The 14,662-nt window shown below is 42.2% G+C and overlaps 1 protein-coding gene across 3 annotated transcripts in view; it reads left to right on the forward strand.

Annotated features, from left to right (window-relative positions):
• urb1 (URB1 ribosome biogenesis homolog) overlaps nucleotides 1-14,662 on the forward strand; it is a 95,935-nt gene that overhangs the window by 46,485 nt on the left and 34,788 nt on the right. For all 3 annotated transcript variants that reach the window (XM_067993171.1, XM_067993172.1, XM_067993170.1), the window contains 5 exons: nucleotides 4,342-4,532; nucleotides 6,771-6,881; nucleotides 6,976-7,039; nucleotides 8,867-9,035; nucleotides 9,225-9,321. In XM_067993171.1, the coding sequence (XP_067849272.1) occupies nucleotides 4,342-4,532; nucleotides 6,771-6,881; nucleotides 6,976-7,039; nucleotides 8,867-9,035; nucleotides 9,225-9,321 (632 nt within the window). The remainder of the gene's footprint in view (nucleotides 1-4,341; nucleotides 4,533-6,770; nucleotides 6,882-6,975; nucleotides 7,040-8,866; nucleotides 9,036-9,224; nucleotides 9,322-14,662) is intronic.

Genomic DNA, 14,662 nt, shown 5'->3' on the forward strand with positions numbered 1-14,662 from the left:
ATTTTATATGAGCACCACATAGAGGTAACATGAGGTGCCATGACATAAGGACAGTGGTGAGAAAGGATCTTGGCTCGGAAGATCAGGAAGTAGAATCAATGTGGGTGGAAATTAGACATGACAAGGGGCAGAAAACAATGGTGGGAATAGTTTATAGCCTCCTAATAATAGCAATACCACTGGACAGAGTATTAATCATGAAATAATAGGAGCTTGTAACAGAAGAAATGCAGTAATCATGGGGGACTTTAATCTGCATAAGGACTGGGCAAATCAAAATTGGCAAAGGCAGTTTGGAAGACAAGTTCATGCAATGTATTCGAGACGGTTTCCTAGAGCAATACGTCATGGAACCAACCAGTGAACAGGCTATTTTAGATCTTATATTATGTAATGAGATAGGGTTAATTAATAATCTCACAGTAAAAGAACCTCTGGGGAAGAGTGATCATAATATAATAGAATTTCACATTGAGTTTGAAAGTAATGTACTTAAGTCAGAAACTAGAGTCTTAACCTTAAAGCCAACTACATAGCTATGAGCGGCGAGTTGTCAAAGGTAGATTGGGAAATTAAGTTAAGGGGCTTGACAGTTGAAAAGCAATGGCAAACATTTAAAGAAATATTTCAGTGTTCTCAACAAATATACATTCCATTGAGAAATATGAACTCCACGGGAAAAGTGATCCACCCGTTGCTAACTAAAGAAGTTAAGGAGAGTATTAGATTGAAAGAAGAGGCCTATAATGTTGCCAAGAAGAGTAATAAGCCTGGGATTGGGAGAGTTTTAGAAACCAACAAAGGACGACCAAAAAGTTGATAAAAAGGGAGAAAATAGAATGTGAAAGTAAACTAGCAAGAAATATAAAAACGGATTGTAAGAGCTTCTACAGGTATGTAAAAAGGAAGACAGTAGCAAAAGTAAACGTTGGTCCCCTCAAGGCTGAGACAGGAGACACTATAATGGGGAATCAGGGAATGGCAGATATGTTAAACAAATATTTTGTATCTGTCTTCAAAGTAGAAGACATAGAAAGCATACCAAAAGTAGTAGGGAACCCAGGGGTAAATGAGAGTGAAGAACTTAAAACAAATAATATCACTAGAGAAAAAGTACTGGTCAAACTAATGGGACTAAAAACTGATAAATCCCCTGGACCTGATAGCCTACATCCTAGGGTTCTAAAAGAGGTAGCTGCAGAGATAGTGCATGCATTGGTTATGATCATCCAAAATTCTCTAGAAAGGAAGGAGAGAGAAAACAGGGAACTACAGGCCAGTTAGCCTGACATCGGTCGTCGGGAAAATGCTGGAATCCATTATTAAGGAAGTGGTAACAGGGCACTTAGAAAATCATAATATGATTAGGCAGAGTCAATATGGTTTTATGAAAGGGAAATCATGTTTGACAAATTTATTAAGAGTTTTTTGAGGGTAGATAAAGGGAAACCAGTGGATGCAGTATTATAAAAGGGAAATCGTGTTTGACAGATCTGAGTTTTCTGACCAGTCTGACATGTGGGACAAGGTTCCACATGGCAGACTGGTCAAAAAGGTAAAAGCCCATGGGATACAGGGAAATGTGGTGAATTGGATCCAAAATTGGCTCAGTTTCAGGAAACAAAAGGTAAAAGTCGATGGATGTCTTTGCGAATGGAAATCCGTTTCCAGTGGTGTGCCACAGGGCTCAGTATTGGGTCCCTTGCTGTTTGTGGTATATATTAATGATTTGGACTTGAATGTAGGGTGCATGATTGGCAAATTTGTAGACGACATAAAAATTGGCCATGTAGTTTATAGTGAAGAGCATAGCTGTAGACTCCAAGAAGATATCAATGGGTTGGTGGAGTGGGTGGAAAAGTGGCAAATGGAGTTCAATCCGGAGAAGTGTGAGGTAATGCACTTAGGGAGGGCAAACAGTAAAAGGGAATACGCAGTAAACGGGAATATATTGAGAGGGGTAGAGGAAGTGAGAGACCTTGGAGTGCATGTGCACAGGTCCCTAAAGGTGGTAGTACAGGTAGATAAGGTTGTGAAAAAGGCATACGGAATGCTCTGCGTTATTAGCCGAGATATAGAATACAAAAGCAGGGATGTAGTGATGGAATTGTATAAAACGCTGGTAAGGCCACAGCTGGAGTATTGTGCGCAGTACTGGCCACCACATTACAGGAAGGACGTAATTGCTCTGGAGAGAGTGCAGAGAAGATTTACAAGAATGTTGCCAGGGCTTGAAAATTGCAGCTACGAGGAGAGATTGGATTGGCTGGGGTTGTTTTCCTTGGAGCAGAGGAGGCTGAAGGGAGACTTGATTGAGGTGTACAAAATTATGAGGGGCCTAGATAGAGTAAACAGGAAGTACCTGTTTCCCCTAGCGGAGAGTTCAAGAACTAGAGGACATAGATTTAATCTGATTGGCGGAAGGATTAGAGGGGACATGAGGAAAAACTTTTTTACCCAGAGGGTGGTGGGTGTATGGAATTCATTGCCCGAATTGGTGGTAGAGGCAGGGACCTTCAACTCTTTTAGAAAGTACCTGGATCTGCACCTAAAGTGCTGTAAGCTGCAGGGCTACGGACCAGGTGCTGGAAGGTGGGATTAGAATGGGCACCTGGTTGTTCTTCGAGCCGGCACGGACACGATGGGCGGAATGGCCCCCTTCTGTGCTGTATCTTTTCTATGGTTCTATAGTTCTATGTAACCAGCAGGGTAGATAAAGGGGAGTCAGTGGATGTCGTATCTTTGGATTTTCAAAGGGCAATCAATAAGGTACCACATAAAAGGTTGTTACACAGGGTAACGGCTCATGGGATTGGGGGTAATATATTAGCATGGATAGAGGATTGGCTAAAGGACAGAAAACAGAAAGTAGGGATAAACGAGTCATTCTCAGGTTGGCAGTCTGTCACTAGTGGGGTACCACAAGGATCGGTGCTTGGGCCTCAGCTATTTACAATCTATATTAATGACTTAGATGAAGCAACTGAGTGTAATGTATCCAAGTTTGCTGATGATACAAAGCTAGGTGGCAAAGCAAACTGTGAGGAGGACACAGAGTCTGCAAGGAGATATAGACAGATTAAGTGAGTGGGCAAGGATGTGGCAGATAGAGTATAATGTGGGGAAATGTGAAGTTATTCACTTTCGTAGGAAGAATAGAAAAACAGAATATTTTTAAAATGGTGTGAAACTTAGAAACTATTAAATGTTGGTGTTCAGAGAGATTTGGGTGTCCTCCTACGAGAAACACAAAAAGTTAGTATGCAGGTACAGCAGGCAATTAGGAAAGCAAATGGCATGCTAGCCTTTATTGCAAGGAGGTTGGAGTTCAAAAGTAAGGAAGTCTGACTACAGCTGTACAGGGCTTTAGTAAGACCTCATCTGGAGTACTACATACAGTTTTGGACTCCTTATCTAAGGAAAGATATACTTGCCTTGAAGGCGGTGCAATGAAGGTTCACTAGATTAATTCCTGGGATGAGAGGGATGACCTATGAAGAGAGGTTGAGTAGAATGGGCCTATACTCTCTGGAGTTTAGAAGAATGAGAGATGATCTCATTGAAACATATAAGATTCTGAGGGGGCTTGACAGGGTAGTTACTGAGAGATTGTTTCCCCTGGCTGGAGAGTCTAGAACTAGGGGGCATAGTCACGGATAAGGGGTCGGCCATTCAAGACTGAGATGAGGAGGAATTTCTTGACGCAGAGGGTTGTGAATCTTTGGAATTCTCTACCCCAGAGGGCTGTGGATGCTGAGTCATTGAATATATTCAAGGCTGAGATAGATAGATTTTTGGACCCTAGGGGAAATCAAGAGATATGGGGATCAGGCGGGAAAGTGGAGTTGAGGTCGAAGATCAGCCATGATCTGATTGAACGGCGGAGCAGGCTCGAGGGGCTGTATGACCTACTCCTGCTCCTATTTCTTATGTTCTTGTGTAGTAGTTTGGACAAGCTCCTTTATAGTCGATTTTAAATTGAAAAACCTATAGTGCAGCGGGCTGACAAGGTTGACACCAAGTTTAGTTTTTTTTCTGCCTGTAGATTGTAGGAAGAAAGGCAGGCTGAGGGAGGTGAGCGGTGAAGTGTTAGGAGATCCTGGAAAAGAATAAGTTGGAGCATAAGATGGTGCAATGGGAGTTTTCATTTTACCACATTGAGGATGCAAGGAGGAGAAGGCATGTAGGGTGGCATATTTGGAGCTTAGAAGATGAATGTTCACAAGAGCATCCACCACAATAGCATTGATAAAATAGAAAACTTTATTGAATGAATCAGTGACCATGTAAACAGTTCTAATTTTGTTTCTGGTTCTGATGATCGCTCTTTTATAATGGCAGGTATCGCTATAGAGATCTGGCATTTTTGGAAGCCCTCCATAAATTGATACCAACATTATATGAAAATGAAGATCTGGCTCAAAGTTTGGTTCCACTGCCTATGATTCACATGATGGTAACAAATCACTCTCTGTTTTTGCCAACCATGCTGAGGACCAGAGAGGATCTAGATGAAAATGCAAAAGCAAGAGGTATGACCAGATAAAGTATCCCCTGGGATAGGGATTAGAAGAATCATCCAGGGTTTTCTGTCTAGAGATGCTTCCTGGGAGTGTGTGTGTATATGTATATACAAAAAAAAGGGTGAATAACTGTTAGAATTATTGTACTGTGATGATTACCTCACTTATCGCTTAAAAAAATAAATAATTTCAGAATTTAAATGCGTCCATTTTTAGTATTGATTTGTGCAAGATATTAAATTTGCACATCTTTGCTCTCCTATAAACCAAGCTGTTTAGAAAGGTAGAAAGGTTACAGCACGGAAAGAGGCCACTTGGCCCATCGAGTCCGCGCCGGCTCTATGCAAGAGCAATCCAGCTAGTCCCACTACCCCGCCCTATCCCAGTAGCCCTGCACATTTTTTTCTTTCAAGTACTTATTCAGTTCCCTTTTTGAAGGCCATGATTGAATCTGCCTCCACCACCCCCTTGGGCAGTGCATTCCAGATCCTAACCAGTTGTTGTGTAAAAAAGTTTTTCCTCATGTCACCTTTGGTTCTTTTGCCAATCACCTTAAATCGACGTCCTCTGGTTCTTGACCCCTCTGCCAATGGGCACAGTTTCTCTCCATCTACTCCGTCTAGACCCTTCATGATTCCGAACACCTCCATCAAATCTCCTCTCAACCTTCTCTGTTCCGAGGAGAACAACCCCAGCTTCTTCGGTCTATCCACGTAACTAAAGTCCCTCATCCCTGGAATCATTCTAGTAAATCTCTTCTGCATCCTCTCTAAGACCTTCACATCTTTCCTAAAGTGTTTACTGCAGCAACTTTCCACACACTTGGCTGTCTGTCCTATTATACCCTTTAAAGGCTTCCTTTTAAACTTTACTGTAAGTAACTGTAATGTCAAATGTGTTCTGCCTGCTAATCTCATATTCTGATAAGCAAAAGATGGAATTCTATTCCTGAAACGATATAATATGTATGCGAGACTTTGTAACTTGATTATTTCTTACTGATTCATTCCTGCCAGTTGGCGTCATTTTAACCCTGATCTGCTGTCCTAATGTTGTCACGTGACATTGAACTGAATGACAAAGCTCCATGACTGTGAAAGCAGCAGTAACGGAGCTGCAAAGTCAGAAAAAGGTTATAAAAACAAAGAAAAGGCTTCATTTAATTTTTAAAAGTCATAGACGGTCAAATTCCTCTTTTAATGAAAAACGGAAGAATGCCTGTTTTTCTCTGTAGTTTTCCCTGTTATTAACCACTTGCTAACAAAATCACATTCTTAGAAGTTGCAGATTTCAAAGTCGCTCAGCGTCTCTGTTGTTAGCGGGTTGTTAAGTATAGAGGAAAAACAGGCGCTTCCCTGTCTTTTGTTTGGCTGAAAGAGGTTCTTCTGGACTGTAATACGCTCAGGGTTTGAATGACTAAATTTTTTGAACTTGAATGTCAAAGTTTATGTTTGTAAACAATTTTACAACACCAAGTTATAGTCCAGCAATTTTATTTTAAATTCACAAGCTTTCGGAGGCTTCCTCCTTCGTCAGGTGAATGATGTCAACAAAGTTTATGTTGTTTAGCTTTCTATTCAACCTAGCCTTTGCTTGTTCTCTACATGATGGCATGGTGTGATTAATTCAGTATGAGAGTAGGGCATTCGACCCATCGGATCTGACCAACATATTGTTAACCATGGTAGATTTTCAATCTTTTTAATCACAATTCACTGCCCTTTCTCCACGACCTGGTACTGGTGTCCTTACTTCACCAGTATCTATCTCCCTTTTAAATATCTCTTCATTCCGCATCTGGCTTTCTGGGAAAATGGATTCCACATTCTCCTAACGCTCCCCGCGTAGAACTTTACAGGATTTGCTTCTAGCCTTCTTATTGCAAAATTGAATATTATATCTCTTTGTTCTACATTCCCCTGTTAGAGTAAAGGATTATTCTCTATCTACCCCATCAATTCCCATCATTATTTTGAACACTCAAGTGGATCACCCTTTAATCTCCTCATCTCCAGGTAATATAATGCGGGATTACCCAGTCTCTCATTGTAGCTCAGTCCCTTCATCCAGCAAGTCATCCTGGTGAATCATCACTGGACTTTGTCCAAAGCCTGTATGTCCTTTCTGAGGTTTCGTGCCCAAGCTGAACACTAATTCTGCTAATGATGTACAATGTACCAAAAATTAATTAAATAACACTTTTCAAGATTTTTCATTAAGATTGTGTGATGTGTTTTTTTTCGGTAGACGCTCTGGTTGATGTGTTACTGGCTTTGGTCAGACAATGTCCATCTGTGTGTAACAGCAGCCATTTTACTGTGTTACTGGGGGCGTACGGAGCAACACTCAGCAATACAGGTAAGTCTCTTATTTCTGTGATTTAAATTTCACACAATTGAACAGGAGACATGATTATTCCCATTTTATTATCTATCTTTTTTCCTTTGTAAAGATCAAAAACTGCTGATGATCCTGCAGTCTTATGAGAAAAACAACATAAGCCTTGCTGAGTTCAGGTGAGTACAACTCCATTTGAAATCCGAGTGAAATACTGCATTTATTATAATAGGGTTGTCCTACTGGTTAAATTGTGACCAGCAGCATGTGAAAGCTGTATGCTTCATTTTCTATGCACCTCATCTCAGTTTCAAGTCTCATTATTAAGGTCATTTAAGAAGAAGGAAAGAAAGAACTTGCATTTATATAGCTCCTTTCATGACTGCAGGACATCCCAAAGTGCTTTACTACCAATGAAGTATTTTTGTAATGTAGAAAAATGCAGCAGCCAATTTGAGCACAGTAAGGTCCCACAAATAGCAATGAGATAATGACCAGATAATCTGTTTAGTGATGTTGTTTGAGGGATAATTATAGGTCAGGCCACCGGGAGAACTTTCCAGCTCTTCAATTTGTGCCGTGGGGAGAGCAGACGGGGCTTCGGCTCAATGTCCCATTCAAAAAACAGTTAGGGAGCTGAATTCTCACCAGCACAATCATAAATCCAGCAGCAGTTCAGCATCTGTGTGTATCCTAACTCTGTTCCCTTACACAGTATGGCTGAGTGACCTTTTGAAGTCAGTTATGTCCTCAGCAATCACTATTTATACAATGTTTTTACAATGGGTGGACCAGCACCCTTGTTGGGCATTTGTCCTATGAATAGCTGAACCATATAGTCCAGGAAAGACTCTGGTTTGATCACTGATCTGTGCTGAGTCACCTGATCTTAGGTGGGATAGTGGTAGGGGAACCACATTTGGCCTCAGTGACTCAGGGTAAGGGAAAGGAAGGGGAAATTGTCCGGGATTCCCTCTCCCAGATACTGAAAGCAGCAGTGTTGGGAGGCACCGATCAGCTTAACTGTGATATATGGTCAAATACTTTGCTGAGATTCACTGTCAAAAGCCTCATGTGAATAATGTCCACAAGTACTGGGGGGCCCATACTCCAACAAGGAGTTAACACTTTAGGAGAAAGGAACCGAGAAAATTGATGGAGAAACATTAGTGAAAAATATAAAGTGGGTAGAACAAGTCCTCTTTTATTTCAAACAAAAGGATGTTAATTATAATTCTTTGTAATAGTTTGATTAACATACTTGTTTAATATAACCAACCATTCGCAGTAGCAATGCATCCAGAAACTGAAATAAAAACAGAAGCTGCTGGAAAATACTCAGCAGGACAGGTAGCATCTGTGGAAAGAGAAACAGAGTTAACGTTCCAGGTCGATGACCTTTCACCAGAACTGGAAGTTGTTAGAGAGTAACAGTTTTTAAGCTAGTACAGAGCCAGGAAAAAGGGGGAAAACTGATCCCATCAGTCAGAAACATGTATTTAAGAGGAAAGGAATCAGAAACCATAGAAGTATGAAGCTGTAAAGCCTGATATGAAAAAGTTTTAGATACTGCTAATTTTTTTTCCAGTGAAACACTGATTTAATGAAAATAAAAGAGACTGCAAATAAACAATAAAATTGTGAAAAGTAAACAGAAAACTAGAAACCCAAATTTCATTGTTACAATTATATTGCCCACTACCTTCCCTCATGGGGTGATCATGAAATGCTACAAGTTGTGATTCAAACTGAACATGACAGAATGTGTTTGTCAAATGGTATTTTGCTTCATTGGTACACTTTGTATTAAATTCCATGCAGAACTATTGATTCTGGATACCAGTGCACAAATTTTTAAAGCAAAGTTTTACTTGCATATTTAAAAATCACACAATTACAGATAATGTCATTTCTACAAAATAGTGTAGCACTGGGGTTTGAAACTAGCTGCATAATTGTAATTCAGATAAATTGTATTAAACATTTGGCCTGTGCCTGTTTCTTAGTCTGCTGTTGTGGGGTCCAGCTGCCGTTGAACATCACAAGACTCGCAAGAGCCTGGGGAAGTCCCTGTGGCAACAACCAAGCATGGAGGAAATCCTGTCGCTGCTGGACAGGGAAAAAATGTTCCAGACAATCATTAACTTTCCTCAGCATCGACGTATCCTACCAGAGGTACATTTTCGTTGTATTACTGTCCATTATTTGGTTTTCTCTCTTCCTAGCTTATCTTAATATATCCTGAGGACATTATAGTAGGTTGATGGAAAGTCCAGATAACCTTCACTCTGAACATGTCCAATTTTACCTCTACCTGTATTTTATGGCACAATCAGACCCATATCGCTATTTTGTCTGTTTCAGGAAGGAAAGGAGTTCAAAGATTACAATATTAAGGCGCCTCACAATCTCTATGATCCTTGTTTCTTGCTGCCTCTCTTTAGTGGATTAATGACACCAGGTATGAAAAAATTTTATGTTTTTTTTTTAACTATAAGTTACTGGACCTACCTGCATTGAAATTGCATTGAAGGGAAGTTTAAAATCTAACTTTGTTTCTAGCAAAAACTTAACTTAAGAACAAGGCTTCAGTGAAGGAGTTTTAGCATAACAGTATGCTATGGAGCTATGTGTATATATATGTGTATATATATATATAATATTAATTGGTTGAAGTACTCTGAGTATATTTCTTAATCATGAATGATAGTTTTAGAATTGTCTTTAAAAGTTGCCTCTAAGCATTAACAATATAATTAAATTGATGCATATTAATTCTAAGCATACGTGACAAATGTTGCAGATTGTCCGGGAATATCTTAATTGCAATGGCAAAAGCTGCCTTTTCTGCCTGTACAGACTGCGCCAGGGATTCACAATTTGGGAGCTCAATACTTTTTATTTAACTAGAGATCCATGGTCGAAAATATTTTTAAATGTGCTAGTTGCATCAATTGAATGAAATCGGAACCAAAATCATGTTGATTAAAATTCTGTCCACAATTCTGTACATGACTTTGGTACAGAATTGGAAATTTATAAATGAATGTCTTAATTTGATAGGAACACCCCCGTGTTCCATATCTTTATCTATATCTTTAACAACCACTCTCCACCAAGTCATCCCTTTAATTATTTAAAGATGCAGAAGTGATTACTTTAAATACATTTGTTACAACTGCAAGACTCTTGGATCTAATAACTTTATGGTCTGCCATTTCTTTTTATGTGCCTGCATAAAACTTGTATTCAGAATAGCTTGTGCATTTTCCTACGTAACTATAGGAAGTACCCTTCAAAGTAAATCATAGTACATGAAGTACTTTGGGGATGATTCTGAGAGCCATAACGCGGTGATGTATAAATTCAAGGTTTTTTTTATACAAATACTCCACAACTATTTTAAAGACATCAGAGTTATAAATGGATGTTGTGTATTATGTGGACCTGACTTTGAATGCCACTGAAGAGGAATCATTCCTTTTACAAGATTAGTGTGTCTGTGTCTTTATTCAACAGGCTTGTTCTTATTTGTTGACAAGACAATTGCAGATGAGGGAGGACATTCGATCCATCAATACCGTCCCCCCTCAGCAGCATTTAATTGTTTTTTAAATGATTCAAGGATATTTACTTGCAATACTCTCTCTGGAAATCATTCCATGTGTTGATCACACTTTAAGGAAGAATTAAGTCCTAAATTTACCTTTTATTGGTTTAACTAATGGTTCTCAATCTTTCAGCCATAAGCTTAACAAAATAATAATCGCATTACCTCCAAAACTAAGTACCCTCTGTTGAATTAATAATGCAGTCTTAATTGCTATAAAAGAGTTAGGAAAGTGACCAGAATTCCCACTGTGCAACCTGGAGTCTTTATCCACAGAACGCACAAAGTGCCGTTGACTGGCCTCCCACTGGTGTTATTTTTAATGATTAAAAAGAGCCAGGGAGTTAGCTCTTTTCATTAAAAGCAAGTAGCAAGGTGGATGTGGAAGCCCTCATGATTGGGAAGTGTCAGAATATTTAAACGTTGCAGTATCCATATTAAATTCCCTATTTTAATGTAGAATTGACTGTTAATTTGACTTCTGCAGTCACATCCAACCTGAATGTGGAATAAGAGACCATTCATCCAACCAAAAGCCCCTTCATGCACAATTTACACTGTGTTGGATTCTATCCTGATTGTCTTGAGGAACGTGCCTATTATTTTAAATGACAAAGAGTACAACAAAACTAGCCAGACCACTCTCCCTGTCGAGTATTCGACGGGAACGCGCAGGGTTCTGTCTTGGTAAAGGCGTTTGCGCGCACGCGCACCTAACGACCGTTGGCAGCGTGCAGACTAGGGAGATGATGACGCGAATCAGAGTGCAATGCTGATTTGAAGGCAGTGCTGCTATTTTGGAACTCCACACTCCAACCAACGCCCAGTCTTAACCTCGCACAGCTGAACGGGACTTAAAGGGCATGAAGGACCCCCCCCTGCAACCAGCGCTATTTAAAGGGATCATGAAGTACTTACAAGTTAGTTGCTGGATTATTTCTTCTGGCTGCTGGTGCAATTTTACGTGTTTTTGAAGGTTTGCTCTACTTGGATGAAGTTTCAGTACTCTATAGGGAGAGTGCTGTGGCTGGTTTTGCTGTACCTGGGAGAACCTTCACCACACGGACTGCAGCGGTTCAAGATGGCAGCTCACCACCACCTTCTCAAGGGCAATTAGGGATGGGCAATAAATGCTGGCCTCGCCAACGACGCCCACATCCCGTGAACGAATAAAAAAAAGACTCTTTGTGTCATTTAAAATATTGCGCCAAAAAATTTTGCTTCTAGACATGGGTGGCCTGGTAGGGCTTTCTCTGGGAATTGAACATCACTGGGAGAATGAAGAAAGGCCACACACAGCTGCTAGAAGAGGGAGGAAGAAGAGGAACAGGGCACTCAGCAGGAGGCCATATCCACGGAGGGTCTTCAGCGACCAATTCTCTTACCTCAACTTCAGCGACGACCAATGCATCACACATCTTCGGTTCACAAAAGAGGTTATGACTGAAATTTGTCAACTGCCGCAACCTCAAAGCAGAGCAGGGACTGCATTGCCTGTGGCTGGCAAGGTGACCGTGGCTCTTAATTTTTATGGCTCTGGCTCCTTTCAGGCTGCTGCTGGAGATATAAACACCACCTCGCAGTTTGCAGTGCACTGCAATATAAGGGAGGTCACTGAGGCTCTCTATACAATGAGAGACAGATTCATCTCATTCCCTCTTGCCAGAGACAAACAGGAGGAGCGAACATGAGGTTTTGCTCGCATTGCAGGCTTCCCCATTCCCCATGGTGCATGGTGTCATTGACTGCATGCACATTGCCTTGCATGCTCCTTATCTGAACTCAGACATATTCATAAACAGAAAGGGATTCCACTCCCTCAATGTGCAGCTGGTGTGCGACCACAGACAGCGCATCATGCTGGACAATGCCCGCTATCCTGGCGGTCATGATTCATTCATTCTGTGGCAGTCCTCTGTTCCACCTGTATTTTAACCAGCACAGCAAGTCAAAATCTGGCTACTGGGCGACAAGAGTTATCCCCTCATGACGTGGCTCGTGACTCCGGTCAGGAACCCAAGCACACATGCACAACAGGCATACACAGAGCCATTCTACCACAAGGAACATGATAGAGCACACCATAGGCGTTCTCAAGCAACTGTCTGGAGGATCCCTACAGTATTCAGCTGAACGGGTATCAAGATTTGTCGTTGTATGTTGCATGTTGCACAACCTGGCCATTATGAGTGAACAGCCCTTGTCACCGCCTGAGGAGCATGAGCAACAGGAGGAGGAGGAGGGAGGTTACAACTTAGACAGGCCCTTTCTGCCAGGGCTCTACGTGATCAGATTATCAATGAGCGATACCAGAAACCTCAACAACACCTCCCTATTCACCAACAGGCCCACACCCCTTACCTTTCCTCTCTCACATGACCATCAAATCATCCTCCTTATGATTACACATTGCTTCCTCCCTCAGCTCACTCCAGAAATAAAAACCACCACAAAATGCAAATTCAAATCCACTTTTATAAATGAACACATGAAATTATGAAAACAAAATGAGACTATTCACCCTTGTACATTCCCATAGTGCCTGTCTTTCATCTGCCTTTACCTTTCCTAGTGCTCCTACGGGGTGCTTCCCAAGTGGCTGGAGCATGGATGGTGGAAGGCTGCTGACATTCAAGTGAGGAGAGTGCAGAATGGCCTTGGAGGACGACCTTGTGCAGCTCGGAGCCGGGAGGGCCCGGCTTCAAACTGTACCATCTTGGCCTGGGCTGCAGCAGTCTGGCCTGGCTGGCTGACAGGCAACAGCAAGGCCACTGACGGATTGGCAGGGGTGACAGCAGGAATGCTGTCATCCTGAGAGAGGACAGCAGGTTCATGTTCCATGGAGCCACTGTCACTCTCCTGGGGTGACGTTTAGCAATTCTGGTGATCTGTTGGAGAACAGATTACTGGACTGCTGTGATGCCCTGGAAGTCCCTTTCAACAGTGCTACCCAGTGCCACGATGGCAGCAGTCTGAGCTTGCAAGGCAGCAGTCAGACCTTTGATGGCAAACGTTTGTGCTGCAATGGAAGCTGCGACATCGGCCGTCAGATGCTGCATAATGGTGGGTTTCACAAGTGTGCTGATGGAGGTGACCATTCCATGTGGGAAATGATGAGCTCCAAGCTCGGCGCAAAGCCCTGTGCCAAGTTGGAGCTGGACTCCTCCACACTCCTTGACATTGTGCATAGGTTTTCTGGCAGGCTTTCCAGTGCCCCAAGCATTTGGTTGTGTACGTCCATCAGCCTTCTTCTGTAGCCTGGCCCATCGAAGTCATCATCTGACTCCTCTGCAGCAGTACTAGTGTGTGATCTCGCCTATAGGTGAGCTGGCACCTGCGGTATCCTTTCCCCCCGCCCTGACTCCTGCACACTTGTGCCCTGTGTCTCACCACGTGCAGATCCCTCCTCTATCCTAGCCTCTAAAGTACGTGCAGTGTCAGTCTCTGAGCAGGTAGCTACGCGTGTAAGATCGAGTGCTGGTATCTCTTCATCATCACTGTCTTCTTCCTCTGACTGGGATATTCCAGTTCTTGAGTATCTGAAATGACAAAGGGACAAGGGTTGGGTTGTGGTGAGGGGAGAGAAGAAAGTAAGAAGTGCATACTTACACCATCAGCAGCACGTGAGTCAGAAAAGATTGTGGGATGAGGGAGAAGTGGGAAGAGAGAAGGAGGATTAGGTATGCAGAGACCCTCATCATTGATCCCTCCAGCGCCGCCAGTGGCCACGGCCTCAGTGATGGCCCTTCCCGTGATGGCCAGCGCTGTCTTCTCCATGGGGGTTAAAACATGTAGGTGCGCTCATCCTCCTCCAATTGTTTCTTGCTGCCTCCTGCTACACGCCACCTTCTCCTGCAAGAAAGAGGGAAGTGTGATAGTGAGTGTCCTGCAAGATGTTTGGGTGATGTGGCTGTCATGGTTGAATACCTGTCAGTGTGTGTGACCTGTGATTTATGGGTGTGAGGCTTGCAACAGTGGTAATGTGTGAGGGTGAGAGGAAGCATCTGATTGGAAGAGTTGAGTACTGATGGTAAGAGTTTGTTGGTATGTCACCAACCTGTGAGCTGTGTTTAAATTTGTTGTCATTGCTCAGACACCAAACCCAACCAAAGTCACGCTTGTGCCAAGGGTGTCCTGTTAATGGCCTGGCACAGGAAACTGGCGTTTCTGGTCCTGGCAGGCACAATGCACT

Source organism: Heptranchias perlo, chromosome 11 (assembly GCF_035084215.1).
Source record: "Heptranchias perlo isolate sHepPer1 chromosome 11, sHepPer1.hap1, whole genome shotgun sequence".
Lineage (NCBI taxonomy): Eukaryota > Metazoa > Chordata > Chondrichthyes > Hexanchiformes > Hexanchidae > Heptranchias > Heptranchias perlo.